Source organism: Ursus americanus, chromosome 12 (genome assembly GCF_024610735.1).
Source record: "Ursus americanus isolate L20-20 chromosome 12, mUrsAme1.1.p, whole genome shotgun sequence".
Lineage (NCBI taxonomy): Eukaryota > Metazoa > Chordata > Mammalia > Carnivora > Ursidae > Ursus > Ursus americanus.
In genome coordinates this window covers 36,677,359-36,694,677 of record NC_142138.1, presented here as the reverse complement: position 1 = coordinate 36,694,677, position 17,319 = coordinate 36,677,359, and the positions used below count along the sequence as shown (strand labels likewise).

The window sequence follows — 17,319 nt, the reverse complement described above, 5'->3', positions numbered from 1 at the left end:
AGACATTGATGGGGATGGGAGAGAGTAGCTGAAGGGTGATGGGTAAGAGTATAGTCCTTATCCTAAATTCCACAGGAGAGGAGGGGTTGGGTGGAGTTGGTAAAATGACCAGATTTGCATTTTGAAAATATCATTCTGCCTGCTCTGCAGAGAACAGAAGTCTGTATGTTGGGAGAGGCAAGAGGGTTAAATGTAGACCCATCAGAAGCTATTACAAATAGGCAATTTCTCATTTTTATAGAATCCTTGGAATCTTTCTTAAGGAAAAAAGAACCTTCTATTAAATGGAAAGTTATGCCCTATTTATATAAAAATAGAATTAACGAAATTACATGTTTAATATCATTTAGTAAATCCATGACAGTTATGAGCAGAAATAATTCCATATTTCCAAATTCCTAAGTAAGACCGCATGTCTATTTTGAAGCTATTCATTTTTACATCAAATGATTTGTGCTAGATTGCTAAATGGAATAAAGTATTTCTCTTGAATATATGTGTGCTTGGATTTTTTCCAAATATATATGTTAAAGAATGGTATCATTCATAAATACTCTACACGGTTGGTTTAAAATATATTATTTTAATTAAAACTTTAAATTGATCTAATTTCATATCATTGTTAAAATATAATAAATACATTTAAAGGTATGGGACACAAAAACAAGGGTATTAGCACTGTTACTGTATTTCCTTTAGCTTTGTTTTTTTGTTTTTAAAGATTTTATTTATTTATTTGACAGAGAGAGACAGCAAGGGAGGCCACACAAGCAAGGGGAGTGGGAGAGGGGGAAGTAGGCTTCCTGCTGAGCAGGGAGCCCAATGTGGGGCTCGATCCCAGGACCCTGGGATCATGACCTGAGGCGAAGGCAGACGCTTAATGGCTGAGCCACCCAGGCACCCCTCCTTTAGCTTTGTGTATATGTGTGTATGTGTGTTTTCCAAACCAGTCAATGTTAGCCTATTTTGTATTGAGATTATTTAGTTTATTGGCTTAATCTGGATTTGACGGATGGAGTTGGTAATTATTTCCCTTCTCGTGGTGGAAATATAACTTTCTTACAGGGACTTCTTGAAAGAGCACTTGAAATATGATAACCATAGGAACCTACAGTTGTGGAAGCCAAGTGGCTTATAATATTTCACACTCTAGTTTTAGAATGTAGGCCCTACCTCTGTGTATCCCATGTACTATGGTTCCATTTTAGATTTTACCAGTCTCATCTGGGGACAATATCTCCTTATCTGTAAAAGACTTGCATACGTTTATTAAAAGGACCTTTTTTTTTTTAAATAATCAGATTTTCTTTAATAGATAATATTTTAAAATATTTCTTCTAATTTCTTCATTTTTATTGGGAATCAGTATGTACAAAATGGTTACTATTTGGGATTAATCAAAAGTAAACATTTTATACCTAGTTTTATCCTTAAGTTATGTATCAAGTAGGCTTAATTAGTAGCAAATATAAAAATATCAGGACATACAATGTAGCCATAAAACCACATGTATAGGCATATGTAGTTCATGTTAAAACAAAACAAAACAAAATTTCTAGTATACACAGAGGCTTCACATGATTTTCTCAGAAAAGTAGTTAAACTTCAAAAACAATGAAGTAAAAGTGATCAGAACTGCTCCTTATGGGTGCCTCAGAGGGCTCAAAATTATCTTTAAAGAAGCACCATGAATGGCACCTGGAGGTGAACCATTTCCTGCTACCCACTCCATCATCCCAGAGGCAGAGTTAATGACTATTTCCACATGTTACCTTGCTATGTATGTTTTTATTGCACTATCACGTTGTATTTAATAGCCTATATGTAAATTCCTTAGGGTAGAGACCATACTAATTTATCTTAATATCCCTAGTGCCTAGCATATAGTATATACTCGAATGATCTATCAATATCTGAATTAGTACATAGGACAGAGAATCTTTTTTTATTTTATTTTATTTTATTTTTTTATGTTTTTTTTTAAATTATATTATGTTAGTCACCATACAGTACATCCCTGGTTTTTGATGTAAAGTTTGATGATTCATTAGTTGCGTATAACACCCAGTGCACCATGCAATACGTGCCCTCCTTACTACCCATCACCAGCCTATCCCATTCCCCCACCCCTCTCCCCTCTGAAGCCCTCAGTTTGTTTCTCAGAGTCCATAGTCAGGACAGAGAATCTTGTTTGTTTTTTTTCACTGATGTAGTCCCAGTGTCCAGAATAATGCCTAGCATATAGTAAGTGCTTTATAGACGTTTGTTGAATGAATCAATAAATAAAGAAATGGCGGGAATTTAAATCCTTGTAGTAAATGTCAGTAGCACAGAGAAAGAAAATTTAGAAAAGTTTGAATAGAAATTACTTTTCATGTTATTTCTAATTTACAGAATGATCAAGTCCCGACCTCTGGATTATACCTTTGTTCCTCGAACGTGGATCTTCCCTGCTGAATATACGCAATTCCAGAACTACATGAAAGAATTGAAGAAAAAAAGAAAGCAGAAAACTTTTATAGTAAAACCAGCTAATGGTGCAATGGGTCATGGGTAGGTATTTTTCACCCAGAACATATAAAAGTTTAAAAACAACTGGGGGGAAAGAATAAATATGAGCATTTACTCATAGTTGAATATGAAAAAAATAATAAAATGGTCTCTATTGCTTTTTTGAAACTAAATATTTATTGAGCCATTTCACCCTATCCCACAGGCTTGGGTCATTCAATTTATAAATTAAATCAGTTGAAAGACTTTAATAGGAGACAACAAAATAGAGAAAAAAAAGGTGTTTTCTGATTTTTTCTTAAACATAAGATTTGCATTTATAATAATTTTAGAGTTAGCTTGGAGGCTAAAATTTGGTTGATATGGTAGAGCTAAATTGACTTGGAGAAAAAAAATGGTAATGTAGTTACTCTTTCAATAGCTAGAAATTTAAAGCAAAGTAAGTATCCTCTTTGCTTTAGAAGTAGGTTTTTTTCTTCATGGAGCCATGGTGATTGAATTGAGAATGAGTAAAACAAATTTTAAGCTAAAGTACCACGAACTGGATGTGTTAGCTGAACATAGATTATACAATTTAATAATCTTGTGTCCTTTTGCTTTCTAATGTTCATTTTCTGCAGTGTACTTTTTCAGAGAAAATGTGGGTGTGGCTGCTTTTATTTTTTTATTTTTGAAGATTTTATTTATTTGTCAGAGAGAGGGAGAGGGAGAGAAAGAGAGCACACAAGCAGGGAGAGTGGCAGGCAGAGGGAGAAGCAGGCTCCCTGCTGAGCAAGGAGCCTGATGAGGGAATTGATCTCAGGACCTTCGGACCTGAGCTGAAGGCAGACACTTAACCAACTGAGCCACCCAGGTGTCCCGAGGCTGCTTTTAATAAAAACACATATGTTATTTTAATCTTTTGATTTATCGTTTTATCATTACATATTGTCCTTGTGTCTTATAAGAGTTTTTCTCTTAAAGTCTGTTTTGTCTGATACTAGTATAACCACACCAGTTCTCTTTTGGTTACTTCTGGTGTGGGCTAGCTTTTCTATTTATTCACTTTCAGCTTATTTGAATCTTTGAATCTAAAGTGAATCTCTTGTAGACAGTGTATGATTGTATAAAAAACAAAAAGTGTGTGAATGTATTAAAAAACCATGTTTTTTTTATAAGACAAACCAAAGGCTTGTCTTAGTTGGAGAGTTAATCCATTTGTAATTATTGATAATGAAAGACTTCAGCCATTTTGCTCTTTGTTTTGTATGTTTTTTTTTTTTTTTTTAAGATTTTATTTATTTATTTGACAGAGATAGAGACAGCCAGCGAGAGAGGGAACACAAGCAGGGGGAGTGGGGGAGGAAGAAGCAGGCTCATAGCAGAGGAGCCTGATGTGGGGCTCGATCCCATAAAGGCCAGGATCACGCCCTGAGCTGAAGGCAGGCGGCCAACCCCTGTGCCACCCAGGCGCCCCTGTTTTGTATGTTTTAATATAGTTTTCATTCCTCAATTCCTCCTTTTCTACTCTCTTGTATATTAAATATTTTCTTGTGTGCCATTTTAATTTTCTTGTCATTTCTTTTACTATATATTTGTGAGTTTTTTAAAAAAATTATTATTTTTATTATTTTTTTAGGAATAGAATTACTTACATAGAACACCCAGTGCTCATCATAACAAGTGCCATCCTTAATATCCATCACCCATTTAGCTCATTCCCCACCCACCTCCCTCCATCAATCCTCAGTTTGTCCTCTGTTGTTGAGTCTCAAGAGTCTCTTATGGTTTGCCTCCCCCTCTCTCCTTCTGTTTTTTTTTTTCCCCTTCCCACACGTTCATCTGTTTTGTTTCCTAAATTCCTCATGTGAGCGAAATCATATGGTATTTGTCTATCCCTGACTGACTTATTTCACTTAGCATAATACACTCTAGCTCCAACCACGTTGTTGCAAATGGCAAGTTTTCATTCTTTTTGATGGTTGAGTAATATTCCATTGCATCTATATACACCCCACATCTTCTTTATCCATTTATCAATCGATGGACACTTGGGCCCTTTCCATAGTTTGCTACTGTTGATAATGCTGCTATAAACATCAGGGTGCATGTACCCCTTTGAATCTCTATTGGAGTTTTTTTTTTTTTAATGGTTTCTCCAGGATTATAATTAACACCTCAATTTATAACAATCTTGTTTAGATTAATATCAACTTAGTTTCAACAAAAACAAAAACAAAAAAACCCTCACTTTGTTTTTATATTGCTCTGTCTCTCTTTATGTTATTGTTGTTACAAATTACTTTTTCATACATTTTGTCCATCAACATAGATTTATAATTATTGTTTAATGCAGTTGTATTTTAAATAATATAGGAAAAAAGATTAGTTACAAATCTAAACTATATTAATAGTGACTTTCATATCTACTAAATGTAGTCACCTTTACCAGGTGTTTTTTATTTCTTTGTCTGGATTTGAGTTACTGTGTAGTGTCCTTTCATTTCAGTCAGAAAAATTATCTTTATCATTTCTTATAGACCAACTATACTGGCAACAAACTATAAGTTTTTATCTGGGAATATCTTCATTTCTCCTTCAATTTTGAATACTTTTGCCAGATATAGAATTATTGTTTAACAGGTTTTTATTTTTTTTCTCTTTCTGTCAACACTTCGAATATATCATCTCCCTGCCTTTGTTCTCCATTGTTTCTGATGAGAAATCAGCTATTTATCTTATTGAGAATCCATAGGGTGTGAAAAGTAGCTTTAGTCTTGCTTTCAAGATTCTGTCTTGACTTTTGACAGTTATAGTATGTCTCAGTGTGGATCTCTTTGAATTTATCCTACTTGGAGTTCATTGAGTTCTTTGGATGTATAGTTAATGTTTTTCATCAAATTGGGAAGTTTTCAGCTATTAATTCTTTCTGTCCCTTTCTCTATCACCTCTCCTTTTGAGATTCCAGTTATGTGTATGTTGGTATTTTTGATGGTATCCCACAGGACCCTAAAGCTCTGTTCATTTTTCTTCATTCTTTTTTCTTTCTGTTCCTCAAGCTAGTCACTCTCAATTGACCTACCTTCAAGTTCATTAATTTTTTTTTCTGACCTCCTAAATCTTCTGTTTAGCCTCTCTAATGAATTTTTTGTTTTAGTTATTGTATTTTTTAACCTCACAATTTCAGTTTGGGTCCCTCCACTCTTCTTTAAAAAAAAATAATAACTTCTATCTCTATTGATATTCTCTATTTGGTGAGATATCATTCTTATGGTTTCCTTCAGTTCTCTCCATATTGAACAGATTTAAAACTCTTTGAACGGATTTAAAACAGTTGATCTGAATAATTGATTGTCTAGTAAGCCCAATGTCTGTCTTTCTACTAATTGGTAACTTTCCTGTGTAGGGGCCATACTTTCTTTTTTCTTTGCATGACTCATATATATATATATATATATATATATATATATATATATATATATATATATATATATATATATATATATATATATTTTTTTTTTTTGGTTGAAAACCAGACATTTTGAATGTTATAATGTAGCAACTCTGGAAATCAGATTCCCCCCCACCCCCCCAAGGTTTTTTGTTGCTGCTTGTTATGGTTGGTCTTTATTTGTTTAGTGATCTTTCTTAAATAATTTTGTGAAGTCTGTATTTTTTGTTGTGTGTGGCACTGAAGTTCCTGTTTGATGGGTCAGTGCTCAGCTCGTAAGTGGACAAAGATGTCCTCCAACACTTGCAACCAACAAAACAAAACAAAACAAACCAAGAAAACCTCCCCCCAACCCAAACTCCCGGTCCTTGTAGATGGGGTGTATGTGTATGTTGGAACATTCCTTCAACCCTCAACTAGGCATTTTAAAATTTTGCCTTAGTCTTCATTTCCTGCTTGTGCAGAGCCTGATGGTTAGCCAGAGGTAAGAGCTTAGGGTCTTTCAAGTCTTTCCTGAGCCTGCACTGAGCCTTGGGCGTGCCCATGGCATTCTAGATTCCCAGAAATATGTCTGAGCTTTTCAAAGCTTTTATTCCCCAAAGATTTTCATACTTCAGTTTTTCTTTCCAATATTTTTAGTTAGTGTATTGTTTTCTCCAACCTTTATTGGTTGTCATAGGCAGCAGGAGCTAATGCATTTGTCTTTAAATGTTTTCAGCAATGCCTTCCTTCCCTTCCCCGACTCCCCCAGTGGCTGTCTCAACACTAGGAGAGTTCCTAATTAGGCAAGATAAGATCAGTCGTCGAGTTCCTTCAGGGAGCCACCAGGCAGCTAAAACAACTATAACAACAACAATAAAACTACCATAAGAGTATGATCTATTCTCCTCCCTCCAGAACCAGTACTTGTACTGGGAACATGGGCTGTTGTTCAAGGCCATTGATGGATGAGTTGAGGTTGGGGGATGGGACCAGAGTAAGTTAAAATGCCACAAAGCTCTTTTATATAGATTTGGCTTTTTTTTTTTTTTTTAATTAAGTGTTTCCTGGTTGTTACAGCTTTTGTTCAGTTTCCAGGTTTCCAAAAAAGTTGATTCTGACACTTTTTTGGCTGTTTATTGCTTTTGTGGAAGGGTAGATTTTGGAGTTCCCTCCTCTACCATTTTCTTCTTGAGTATTATCTGTAACTTTGTGAACATCTTCACCCCATATCAAAGTATTCTTTTAATCTTTTTTTTTTTTTTAACTTAGGATTTCTTTGATAAGAAATGGTGACAAACTTCCATCTCAGGATCATTTAATTGTTCAAGAATACATTGAAAAGCCTTTCCTAATGGAAGGTTACAAGTTTGATTTACGAATTTATATTCTGGTAACATCATGTGATCCACTGAAAATATTTCTCTACCATGATGGACTTGTGCGAATGGGAACAGAGAAATACATTCCACCTAATGAGTCCAATTTGGTAAGTGATACCAGACAGAATTTATGGTTTTATTCATTTGTTCAATTTGTACTTTATAAAGCATGCACTGTGTATAAAGCTTATATGAATCAAAGTACTCCTTCTCAGGTTTTTATAGTCAGGAATTGTGTACATAAACAAGACTGCTTCCAATTTGTAGACAGCTTTGTGAAAATTAGAAGAAGAAAAGAAGTTGTCTTTTCTAGCAGGCTAATTAGGAGACGGCACTCCCTTAGGTTGCTGTGAGCACAATGTTGGATTTCGGAGCACATGTGTATGTAGTGGCCTTGTATAGAAATGACAAATACACATGTACATACAGTGGCCCTATATAGAAATGGATATCAAAGCACATGTGTGTATGCTGTGGCCCTGGATAGAAATGATTTATTTAGAAATACAAATAAAAATAATATCTCATTGAGAAGTACAGACACAGTGTCATGGAGTTGAGTATAGGGATAGTTTGTGTTTAGCTTCTCTTGGAGGAGGTGGTATTTGAGCAAGCTTTATTTAAAAGGTATGGTTTAACATGTAGGATGTGGGAGAGAGTATATGAAACAGAGAAAGTGAGAGTTATCAGAAAGTAGAGTTATTAATTTCTCACTTTGCACAGAAGAAAAGATGGTAAATTTATATTGACCAAATGTAAAGTAGAGACATAAACTGGTAGTTTCAGTGTGCATATTAAAATCTATTAAATGGAGCTTTCTGTAGATATTTTTCCATTAAGATTTCCTTTGTGCAGCCATAACTCACTGATGAAAGTCATAACTGTAGTTTACGGTTTATGAAGGTCAAACTGTAATTTATTATCATAATTTATCCTGAAAGTCACAAACTTTAATTTATTGTCCATACTTAAAAGTTTAGTTAACCTCTACCCTATTTTTGGGCCTACTAATTATAGTAAAAATTATAATTAATTATTATTTCCATTTTGTCAAAAGCCTAGTTATTGTCCTCCTCCAGTGTTATACACATAATTAACTGGACTAAAAGTGGTCATATTTTAAAAATTACATAATGACTGATCATAAATACTGCTATGTTCAATTAATGAAAAATGTTGTAAACCTGGCAAAGGAAGAATAAGGGAACTGTCAAAATTTTCACTGGAAAGGAAGATAAAGGAAAGAATCATCTCTTTAAAGGTCATAAGGTGTGACTATATCCAATCACCAAGTAATATTTGAACTCTGCTGCATTCTAGGCAGTGTGCTAGTTTTGGAAAAACAGTGACCGAGACAGATACAGTGCTTGACCTCTCAAAAGCAAGTCTAGTGGGGAGGCAGAAAATAAGATAAGCATTATAATACCTGATGGTAAGTGTAATGGTCTAAGACACTGAGGGTGCGACGGCGGTGCGTAGCAGGGGCATCTGACCCAGCTGGAGGGAAAGTTTAGAGAGGGCGTTTGTAAAGTGAAATACGAATAATGAAAGGTTAGCCAGGTTGGGAGCAGGGCCGGATGGGGTGGAAGTCCATGGAGAAAAATGGTCCAGAGGTATGATGTGTGTGGAGAAAGCACTCATATTCAATATGGCTAAATACAGACTATGAAGGGGTAGGTGTTCAGAGAGGAGGATGAAGAGCCTAGAGGACAGATCTTTCAGGGCTTTTTAGGCCACATCTAGGATTTTGGAATTTAAGAAGAAGGGAAGCATTGAAAGATTTTAAAGAAGGAAAGAAGGAATGAGATTTTTGTCTTGAGAAGGTCACCTGGTCTATAGTATGGGGAATGTGAGAGATGAATGTAGATGTAGATGTATGGGAGAGGTGAGGGTAAGGGAGAAGCTGTTTTCTAGTCTAACCACGTGTGACAGGAAAGATGGCCTTATCTGAAGTAGTAGCAGTAGGACTAGACTAATAATGAAAACAGATTTATGGTATATTTATGATAACATGGATAACATCGATATACTGACAGGTTGGATTTATAGAAGGAGGAAAAGTGAGAGAGAAATTAAGGATAAAACTCAAGAATTTTGGCATGGGCAGTTGGGTGGATGGTGTATTATTCACCGTGATAGGAAACATAGGGGGTTATTAAAGGTCTTGCAGGAAGCTGATGTGTTTGGTTTGACATGCCTGTGCGGCCTCAGATGGATCTATGCTATAAGCATTTGGATTTATAGCATAGGTCTGGAGTTCAGATGAGAGAACCAAGCTAAAGGCCTATTTTGAGACTTGTCAGCTCTTAGATTATAATTAAAATAATTGGTGTGGATAAGAATGGGTTATACTACATTGTAAGGCAGATAGTCATGTTTTGAGAGAAAAGAGTAAGGGAAGACATAGGAAAGGGTAAGACTTGTAAGCTCATTTAGGTGATAAAGTGATTTATTTTAATAAATTATATGTATGTGATTTGCTTTAATACACTGGATTAGGAAATCATAAGGAAGGTTTGGGAGTCAGGAGATGTTACCTCTAGGTCTCACTTTGCCAAGTGCTTTTGAATCACGTAATCTTGTGGCTTTGGTTCACATGTACAAAGAATGATCTTCTATATAAGTGTCAGTGTTCCTTTATATCTCTAAAATTTAAAAGTTCATCTTTTTCAAGTTCACAATAAATTCCTAGATTAAGATATGAAAAAGTAAAAAAAAAAAAAAGAAATACAAAATTTTATCTAAAGTGAGCACAATTATGTAAAAGGTAAGCTTAAGAAAAAAAGGCTGGAAAAAGTGAAATGCTCTCACTGGTTGTTTTCGGATGGTATACTGTTGTGTATTTGTTTCTTTCTTCCTATTTGCAATTTTTAAAATAGCATGTATTTTGTGAAGAGCTGTGTGTTTATAAGAATTAAATATTTGTAAACTACATATAAGGAGATCATCAGACAGAGAATTTTAGGCATTGAAATATGATAACCATTTATTTTTTGCTACCAGTGTAGCAGTCGGCCAGTTCTTGAAAAGTTTTATATATCCCAATTCATTGTATTGAGCCTATATGCAAAAAAATAGGGTGGAGAATAGTTATATCCTTTTCATTCCTTGCAGGTTGCTGTTTGGTTTAGAGCTGTCTTCACTGCTTATGGCCAATGTCCAACTGGCACTGACCTGCTTAGAAGGGGATTTTTGTTGAGGTAGATGTGAAACTGGAATTTCCAATCCTACTTACAAAGATCCTGTTTTAAGAAAAATGCACAGTTCCATTTTTTACTCACTTTTTCACTAGGATAGCTAGTTTTTATTACTGCTATTATTATTTATTTTAAGAAAATCTTGCCAAATGGAGAGCCCCTCAAAAAAATTATTTTCCAACTTTTTTAAAATTGAAAAATTACTTCTATTTTGAAAAGTAGGAAATGCTATAGTTTGATTAATTTCCTTTTTTCTTCAGAGCAAGCACTTACAATTAGATAAACAGAAGATTTATGCTCTTTCTTTTAAATTTAAGGCTTTTTCTAAGTTTCATTAGGGTGGGGACTGTATCTATCTTGTTATCTATGTATCCACAGTGCCCAGTACCAGTTCCTGCAGATATTAAGTAGGTTCTCCTTAAATATTGTTTAATAAATGAAAAATAAATTCGTAATTAGTGATGGGCACATGGGTTAGTAAACAACATGTAGCTCAAATGATCAGTTCTGCACATTTGCTTCAGAGATTTTATTCTGTAGACCCAAGTAACTACAGTGAAAATAAATTATGATACAAATATACTTGTTTATTAACAAACCTAAATAATAATCATGTGCATGAGTATATATTCATTGTGATGCAACATTGCTCTCTAAAGTAATTTCTGGGAATAGGATCATGAGAGTGGGATATAGACTTGAATGTTTATGCTAGATTGATAAGGATCCATTAGATGTGTATTAGTTGACGATTATGAGACGTTTAAAATTTTGTATTCTTTTTCAAGTTTATTTGAGGATAACAGTATCAACAAATGTAAGAGTGTAAAGAGACTAAGGCATAACAGCTCCAATAAGGAGTACTGTAAATTTGCTGTTCATCATTTAGACTCTGTACAGCAGTGTGTGGTGCTTCTGTCTGCTGATTCGAAGTGTGCTCTGCCTTGTGAATGAGTTCAAGTGGCCTCCCAGTCTGTATGGAAGGCAGAGGTTGTGTTTTGTAGTCCTGCCTTTTGGTTTATGCAACTTAAGATTTCATTTTTTATTTTTCTTTGAAAAAACATAGACTGCTATCTCAGAAAATTCTCTTCCCAAAACAAATTTGGGTGAGAACTGTCACTAAAAACATTAAAAACAAATTAACAAAAATGAGCAGTGTTTTTCTTGCTTACCAGTGTGTAATTTCACATTTTCATGTAATTATTTTATGTATTATTATTATTTTAATACTTTTTATGGTAGCTATATTTTGAATAATATATAAAGTAACTTTGTAGATGACTACATTTATAAACCTTTTATTGGAAATGTGCCATTCTATTTAATTTGAAAATTATCTAACTCATCATGAAATTGTCGATCTGTGTATTTTAAACTTTAAAATTGTCTTTCATCTTTGGTTGCTGTATGTTCTGTGAAACCTCACAGGTCTAGAGTCGCATAGGTGATAACAACTTTGGTTCTTACTTGTTACAGACCCAGTTATACATGCATCTAACAAACTACTCTGTGAACAAACACAATGAGCGTTTTGAAAGGGACGAGACTGAAAACAAAGGCAGCAAACGTTCCATCAAGTGGTTTACAGAATTCCTACAAGCAAATCAACATGATGTTGCTAAGTTTTGGAGTGATATTTCAGTAAGATTATACCATTTTCACAATTATAACTGCCTTTCTTCAGATTAATTTAAAGGAACATCAGCATTTTAAATAAAGAACAGATTACATTAGATTGGGCAGATAAACTATTTTCATGAAGGAAGTGGGAATTGTGACAGACCTTGATAAGCAGTATTTTTACTGCTAGGGATGGGAGAGAGGGAGTTCTAAGTGCAAACAAAAGCAAAAGTAGGCATAGATGTATGAAAATACTGGTAAGTGGCCCAGGTTGGCACTTATGGTGTTTTTGGGAATTTTGTGGGGACTTATGGCTGAAAAGATATGTGGAGGCAAAATTTTAGGTCTGAAAATCAAGGTTTAACTTGGTAGGCAGTAAAGACTCATTCCTTGCAGATATTAAGGGAGGAGACTAATAAGGCCAAAGACTATGAATTTAAAAGATAAATCTGAAAATGGATGTAGGATGGGTTAGAGTACAGACCAAGAGTAGGTAGAGGAAGGCACCTAGAGGTAGTTTAACTGAAGAATGGCCTGATATGAACCTCAGTAGAAGAGGTGACAGTGAGGTCACCATTGACGTTAACTGATGTCCAAAATCAGGAAGAAGTATTCAGACATTCCTCTGCAGTTTTAAGGAGGAATTGTAGGGAGAATGGGTGTGGCTTTATCTGAAAATAGAGTAGAAAGAAATTTATTTTGAGAAGATCTAGAGTTTAGTTTTATAGGTGAGAGAAAGGAGTTCTATTCATTCATTTCATTCAGTCATTAAGTAAACACTCAATGAACCCATAATATACACTTGTTTCTGGCTGATAATCTGAAGATTTATAAGATACAGTGCCAGTCCTCAAAAAACGTTGAGTTTGGTAGGAAAGACCCACACAGAAGTTGTTAATAAAATGTAATTTAACACATACAACAGAGCCATGCACTGGATTCTGTGAGAATGTAGAGGAAGACCACATATGGTAGCTTTCTATGGGTGGGGATTGGAGGAGGGCTTCCTGGAGGCATTGACACCTGAACTAAATTGTTAAAAGGTCATGAAGTTATGATAATGAGTTCTTCTAGAGTTTTATTGAACTTAAAATGTTTCCTCAGGTAGAAAGATCAAGCAGGCAGTTAAAAGGGTACATTTGGGGTGTGATTTAGGCTATCTTCCTGATAGCCTAAATACATCCAAACGAGAAATTTGATTACGATCATGCTGTGTTTATTTATCTACTTATTTATTCTACCAGTGCCAATTTTGCAGAAATTAAAAAAAATATTTTAATAACGATAGTTTATTATTATAGCAGTTTAGATGCATCAAAGGAGTGAAATTTGTTATTTTGGGACAGTAGCTCATTGGTGGAAGATCATTCATGACGATACCTGGATAATTTGATAAATGGGTCATTTGATGAATAGCTCAGTGAGAACAAGAAAGTTTTATATGCCTGTGGTATTCCTTTTTCTTTACCAAATTCTTCACTTCCATGTGGGTTTTCACTTCTTCGGAGAGGTCTTTGTGGAAAGGTGGAACTTCCTGGATTGCCTTGTTGAAGAATGTGTAGAGAGAATCAATCAGAGAGAAAAACTGGCTTCAAGTGGTACCTCCCTACATAATTGAATTAGGAGAAGGTATAGAAGTAAGACTAATGTTAATAAGAGGGTGTGGAAATGAACCTTTCTGCTAGAGCCTAAAATATAATTTTCATATATAACTTGAATATGGCCAGTATGCGCCTATTAAGCTCTGAAGCATTTATGATCCCTTCTATAAACGGGTACATTTTGAATCACTCTTGCCTGCAATACTTAGAATGTATAATAACAAAATAAAAATAAGCAATTAGTAGATAATAAGTTATCAACTTTTCCAAGTACATATTTTATAGTCATATTTACTTTTATTAAGAATTACATATAAAGATATCTGTTTAAGATGAGTTAATGAAATAATATATTATAAAAACAGGAAGAGGTAGAGAAGGTAGCCAATCAGTAAATTTTTATCTTAATGTCATAGTTTACAAGTTTCATGAATTTAACTTGGGACTTGTTTTCCAATGACCTCTTTTTTGGAGGGTTATTTCTCTAAAAAGTAACTGTTTATGAAAACTAACATACAGTACTACCCCCTGTATAGCACAGAGATGTGTAATTTTGTGCAGGTCAAGAATGAATCTGGAAAATCAAGCCACAAAGATTACGATGATTGTAATCACTCATAAAACCATCCTTACTGAATGTTTTTTTATATACTTTAGGTACAAATCTGCAAATCAGACTTCAAAGCAGTGACACTGTGTTGGAAATTCTCAAAAGCATTAGTGGAGTTTGATTCGTGTTTGGTTATGTCTCTCCTGATTTTCACATATACCTACGGTCTTGTCTTTCCTTACAATTGTGTTTTATGTAGAAAAACACACAGATTTGTCATTCAGGGTTTATTAATATTCACCCTCCCCACCCTGCCTGAGTTGTTTCATGCAGACACTTGCTACCTAAGGTTTTGACTTTTTTCCCCCTATTCTCCACTGGCTTCACTAATATATCCGAAAATTTATATGGAGTGGGTTTTTTTTTTTTTTTGGTCTTTTATCTTTATATACTTTAGTGTTACCATCAGTTTTTTATTTTGATTAAAATTTTGTGAGAACAGCCTCTCATGGCATGTCTAATACTTACTCCACATATGATCTGGGTTGGAATTCTGAGTAACAGCAAGGCTAATTTCTGTCTCCCATTTTTTTCTCCCATCTAGTGAATATTGCCCCCACCAGGTAGAGGAATGTTTGTTTCTGACCGGACATAGGAGGTGGAGTTCTGGAGGAATGATAGAAGAACTATAACAATAGTAGTTGTTAAGTTAACACTTATTGAAGGTTTGCTCTGTTCTAGGCAATATGCCAAGAGTTTTACTTGGAGTCTTATTTTGTCCTTACATCAGTCTTTTGCAGTAGGTATTATTACTATTTCCCCTTTACCTTTGGGGAAAGTGAGACTCTCAAAGTTGAAGCAGCATAACTGAGGCTATACATCTAGCAAGTAGCAAAGCTAGGAATAACCCCAGAAAGCCTGATGTTAGAGCCACGTTCTTAACTGCCATGCTATATTGCCTATACCTGGAGAGAGGGACTTGAAACGACAATATATTCTAAGCAAAAAACCCCTGCAAGGCAGCTTTTCCACAATCCGTAGCTTGTTCTTAAACTTCAGTAAACCAGCCTTTTGTTTTATGAGCATTAGTAACTCACCCTGTTAGTCTTATGTGTCCTCCCAGAAAGTGTTGATAGCTCTTTCTGTAATCGGCACATCTCTCATCTCAGGTAAACCTTAGGAACTGCAAGATCACCACCACACAAAGAAGCCCACCTCTCCTAGATTCTGTCCCACCCTTTCAACTTGTCTAAGTGGAGGTTCTATGTTGGTTGTGAAGTAGTTTATTCTCTTTGGAATTTTTCTTCCCTGCCACTCCTAAACCCTTCCGTATGGTTTCTGAGACGCTAGCGTATGATACTACCCTTATTTATTTAGCAGTTAGAAGCCACGTGTTTCAACTCTTGTTTTACTTATTCACAAATATTTTTGAGCATCTCCTAAATGGCAGGCACTAGTGTAGGCACAAGGACACGGCTCTCACAAGACAGGGAAGAGATCAGCTGATCCTACGCCACGCGATGTGGTTCATAAGGGATGGGGGCGGCTCCTTTTGACTCCAGTGTTGGGGGAGGCCTCTCTGAATATCCAGGCCGGGCATGGGAATATTGGGAAGAGTGTTCCAGCAAGAGGGAACAGTTCTTGCCAGCGGCCCTAAGCAGGCAAGCGTGGCCGAGTGTAACGAGCAGGGCGGGAGTGGCATGCTGTGGAATTAGCGGTGGCATCAGAGCAGCAGCAGGGCCACACGCCACAGAGCTTTGGGACCTTGGCCAGCGTGCTGTTTGTAAGCCCAGGCCTTATTTCCATACATGTAAACAAGATACAGAAAAGTAAGGCATTTTCACCGCCCCCCTTTTTTGATCACTGTATGTGCAGGAGTTGGTTGTAAAGACTCTGATTGTAGCGGAACCTCATGTCCTGCATGCATACCGAATGTGCAGACCCGGTCAACCGCCAGGAAGTGAAAGTGTCTGTTTCGAAGTCTTGGGATTTGATATTTTATTGGACCGAAAACTAAAGCCGTGGCTTCTGGAGGTAAGGCATTTCTTTTAATAAGAAAGAGAAGTTACTACTGTTCTTGTGCATGAAAACAAATGTTTTTTAAATGTGTACTTGGCACAGTTGGCTCGTTAACTGAGCAGAAAGAGGCCTGAATGGAGCATGTGGGAGGAACAAGAACAAAAATTCAGAGAATAGAACAGTTCCAGGAATGGACCAATAGGTGTTTGATATTACTTTTCCCAAAGTAAAATCCAGTGAATTTCTCGGCCAGGAATTTTGAGTATATGTGTGGATCTGCTTTTACTGATTTGTTATCTACTTTCTCCACTATTTCCCCAGCCTCACGGCCTCTACCACTTCATGACTTCTGGATGTTGTCTTTCCTCTGTGTGGGTGCCTGGGCTTCAGGACCACAGCCTCCTTGTCTTCACTGGGTTCCCATTCAAACTCTTCAAGAAGAGAGAGGCTCTGATTGGTCCATTAATCAGTATTCAGTACCTCATAACCCAGCTGGCCTGGATTCTCCCTTAAGGCCATGTAATATGCCTGGGGCTCCCCTCAGGTCCAGCCTGTTAACTGTGTGCCTTTGGGTTTGCTGCCAGTCCCTGGTATGGTCAGAGTCATCATTATTTTTCTTTCATTATAAAATATCACTTAATATTAAGAAAAGATGAAATGATATAAGGGAAAAATAAAAATAGTCACTGTTTAAGATTTTTGTACCTTTTCTTCCAGTCATATTTATATTATATCCAGAGGAAAACTTAGAAGTCATGTGGTCCAATACTATCCCATTCAGCAGTTCCTTCTCAGACCCCTGACCTGGAGTCATAGAGCGCATGGGCACAGAACACTGTGTGTAGGAAACATTATCAGGAAAATAGCACATACCTAAACACCAGTATTGATTAGATTAGTTACATTTTGGAACATATTGCTATAGAGGGTGCTGTCGACAAGTACCTTTCATTTTAAGCTGATCATCTCTTTTATTAATGATTTTGAAGTTGGAAGTTCCATCCGTAACTTGAAAAAGCGAATTGAATGA

General features: G+C 35.8%; 1 protein-coding gene across 8 annotated transcripts in view; it reads left to right on the top strand.

Annotated features, from left to right (window-relative positions):
• The window catches only part of TTLL7 (tubulin tyrosine ligase like 7), a 196,314-nt gene that overhangs the window by 111,304 nt on the left and 67,691 nt on the right, over positions 1–17,319 (top strand). For all 8 annotated transcript variants that reach the window (XR_015726274.1, XR_015726275.1, XM_087866046.1 and 5 more), the window contains 4 exons: positions 2,395–2,553; positions 7,193–7,409; positions 11,976–12,140; positions 16,146–16,304. Coding sequence is in view for 6 of the 8 variants with exons in the window: in XM_087866046.1 (XP_087722172.1) it covers positions 2,395–2,553; positions 7,193–7,409; positions 11,976–12,140; positions 16,146–16,304 (700 nt within the window). In the remaining 2 variants the exon portion in view is untranslated. The remainder of the gene's footprint in view (positions 1–2,394; positions 2,554–7,192; positions 7,410–11,975; positions 12,141–16,145; positions 16,305–17,319) is intronic.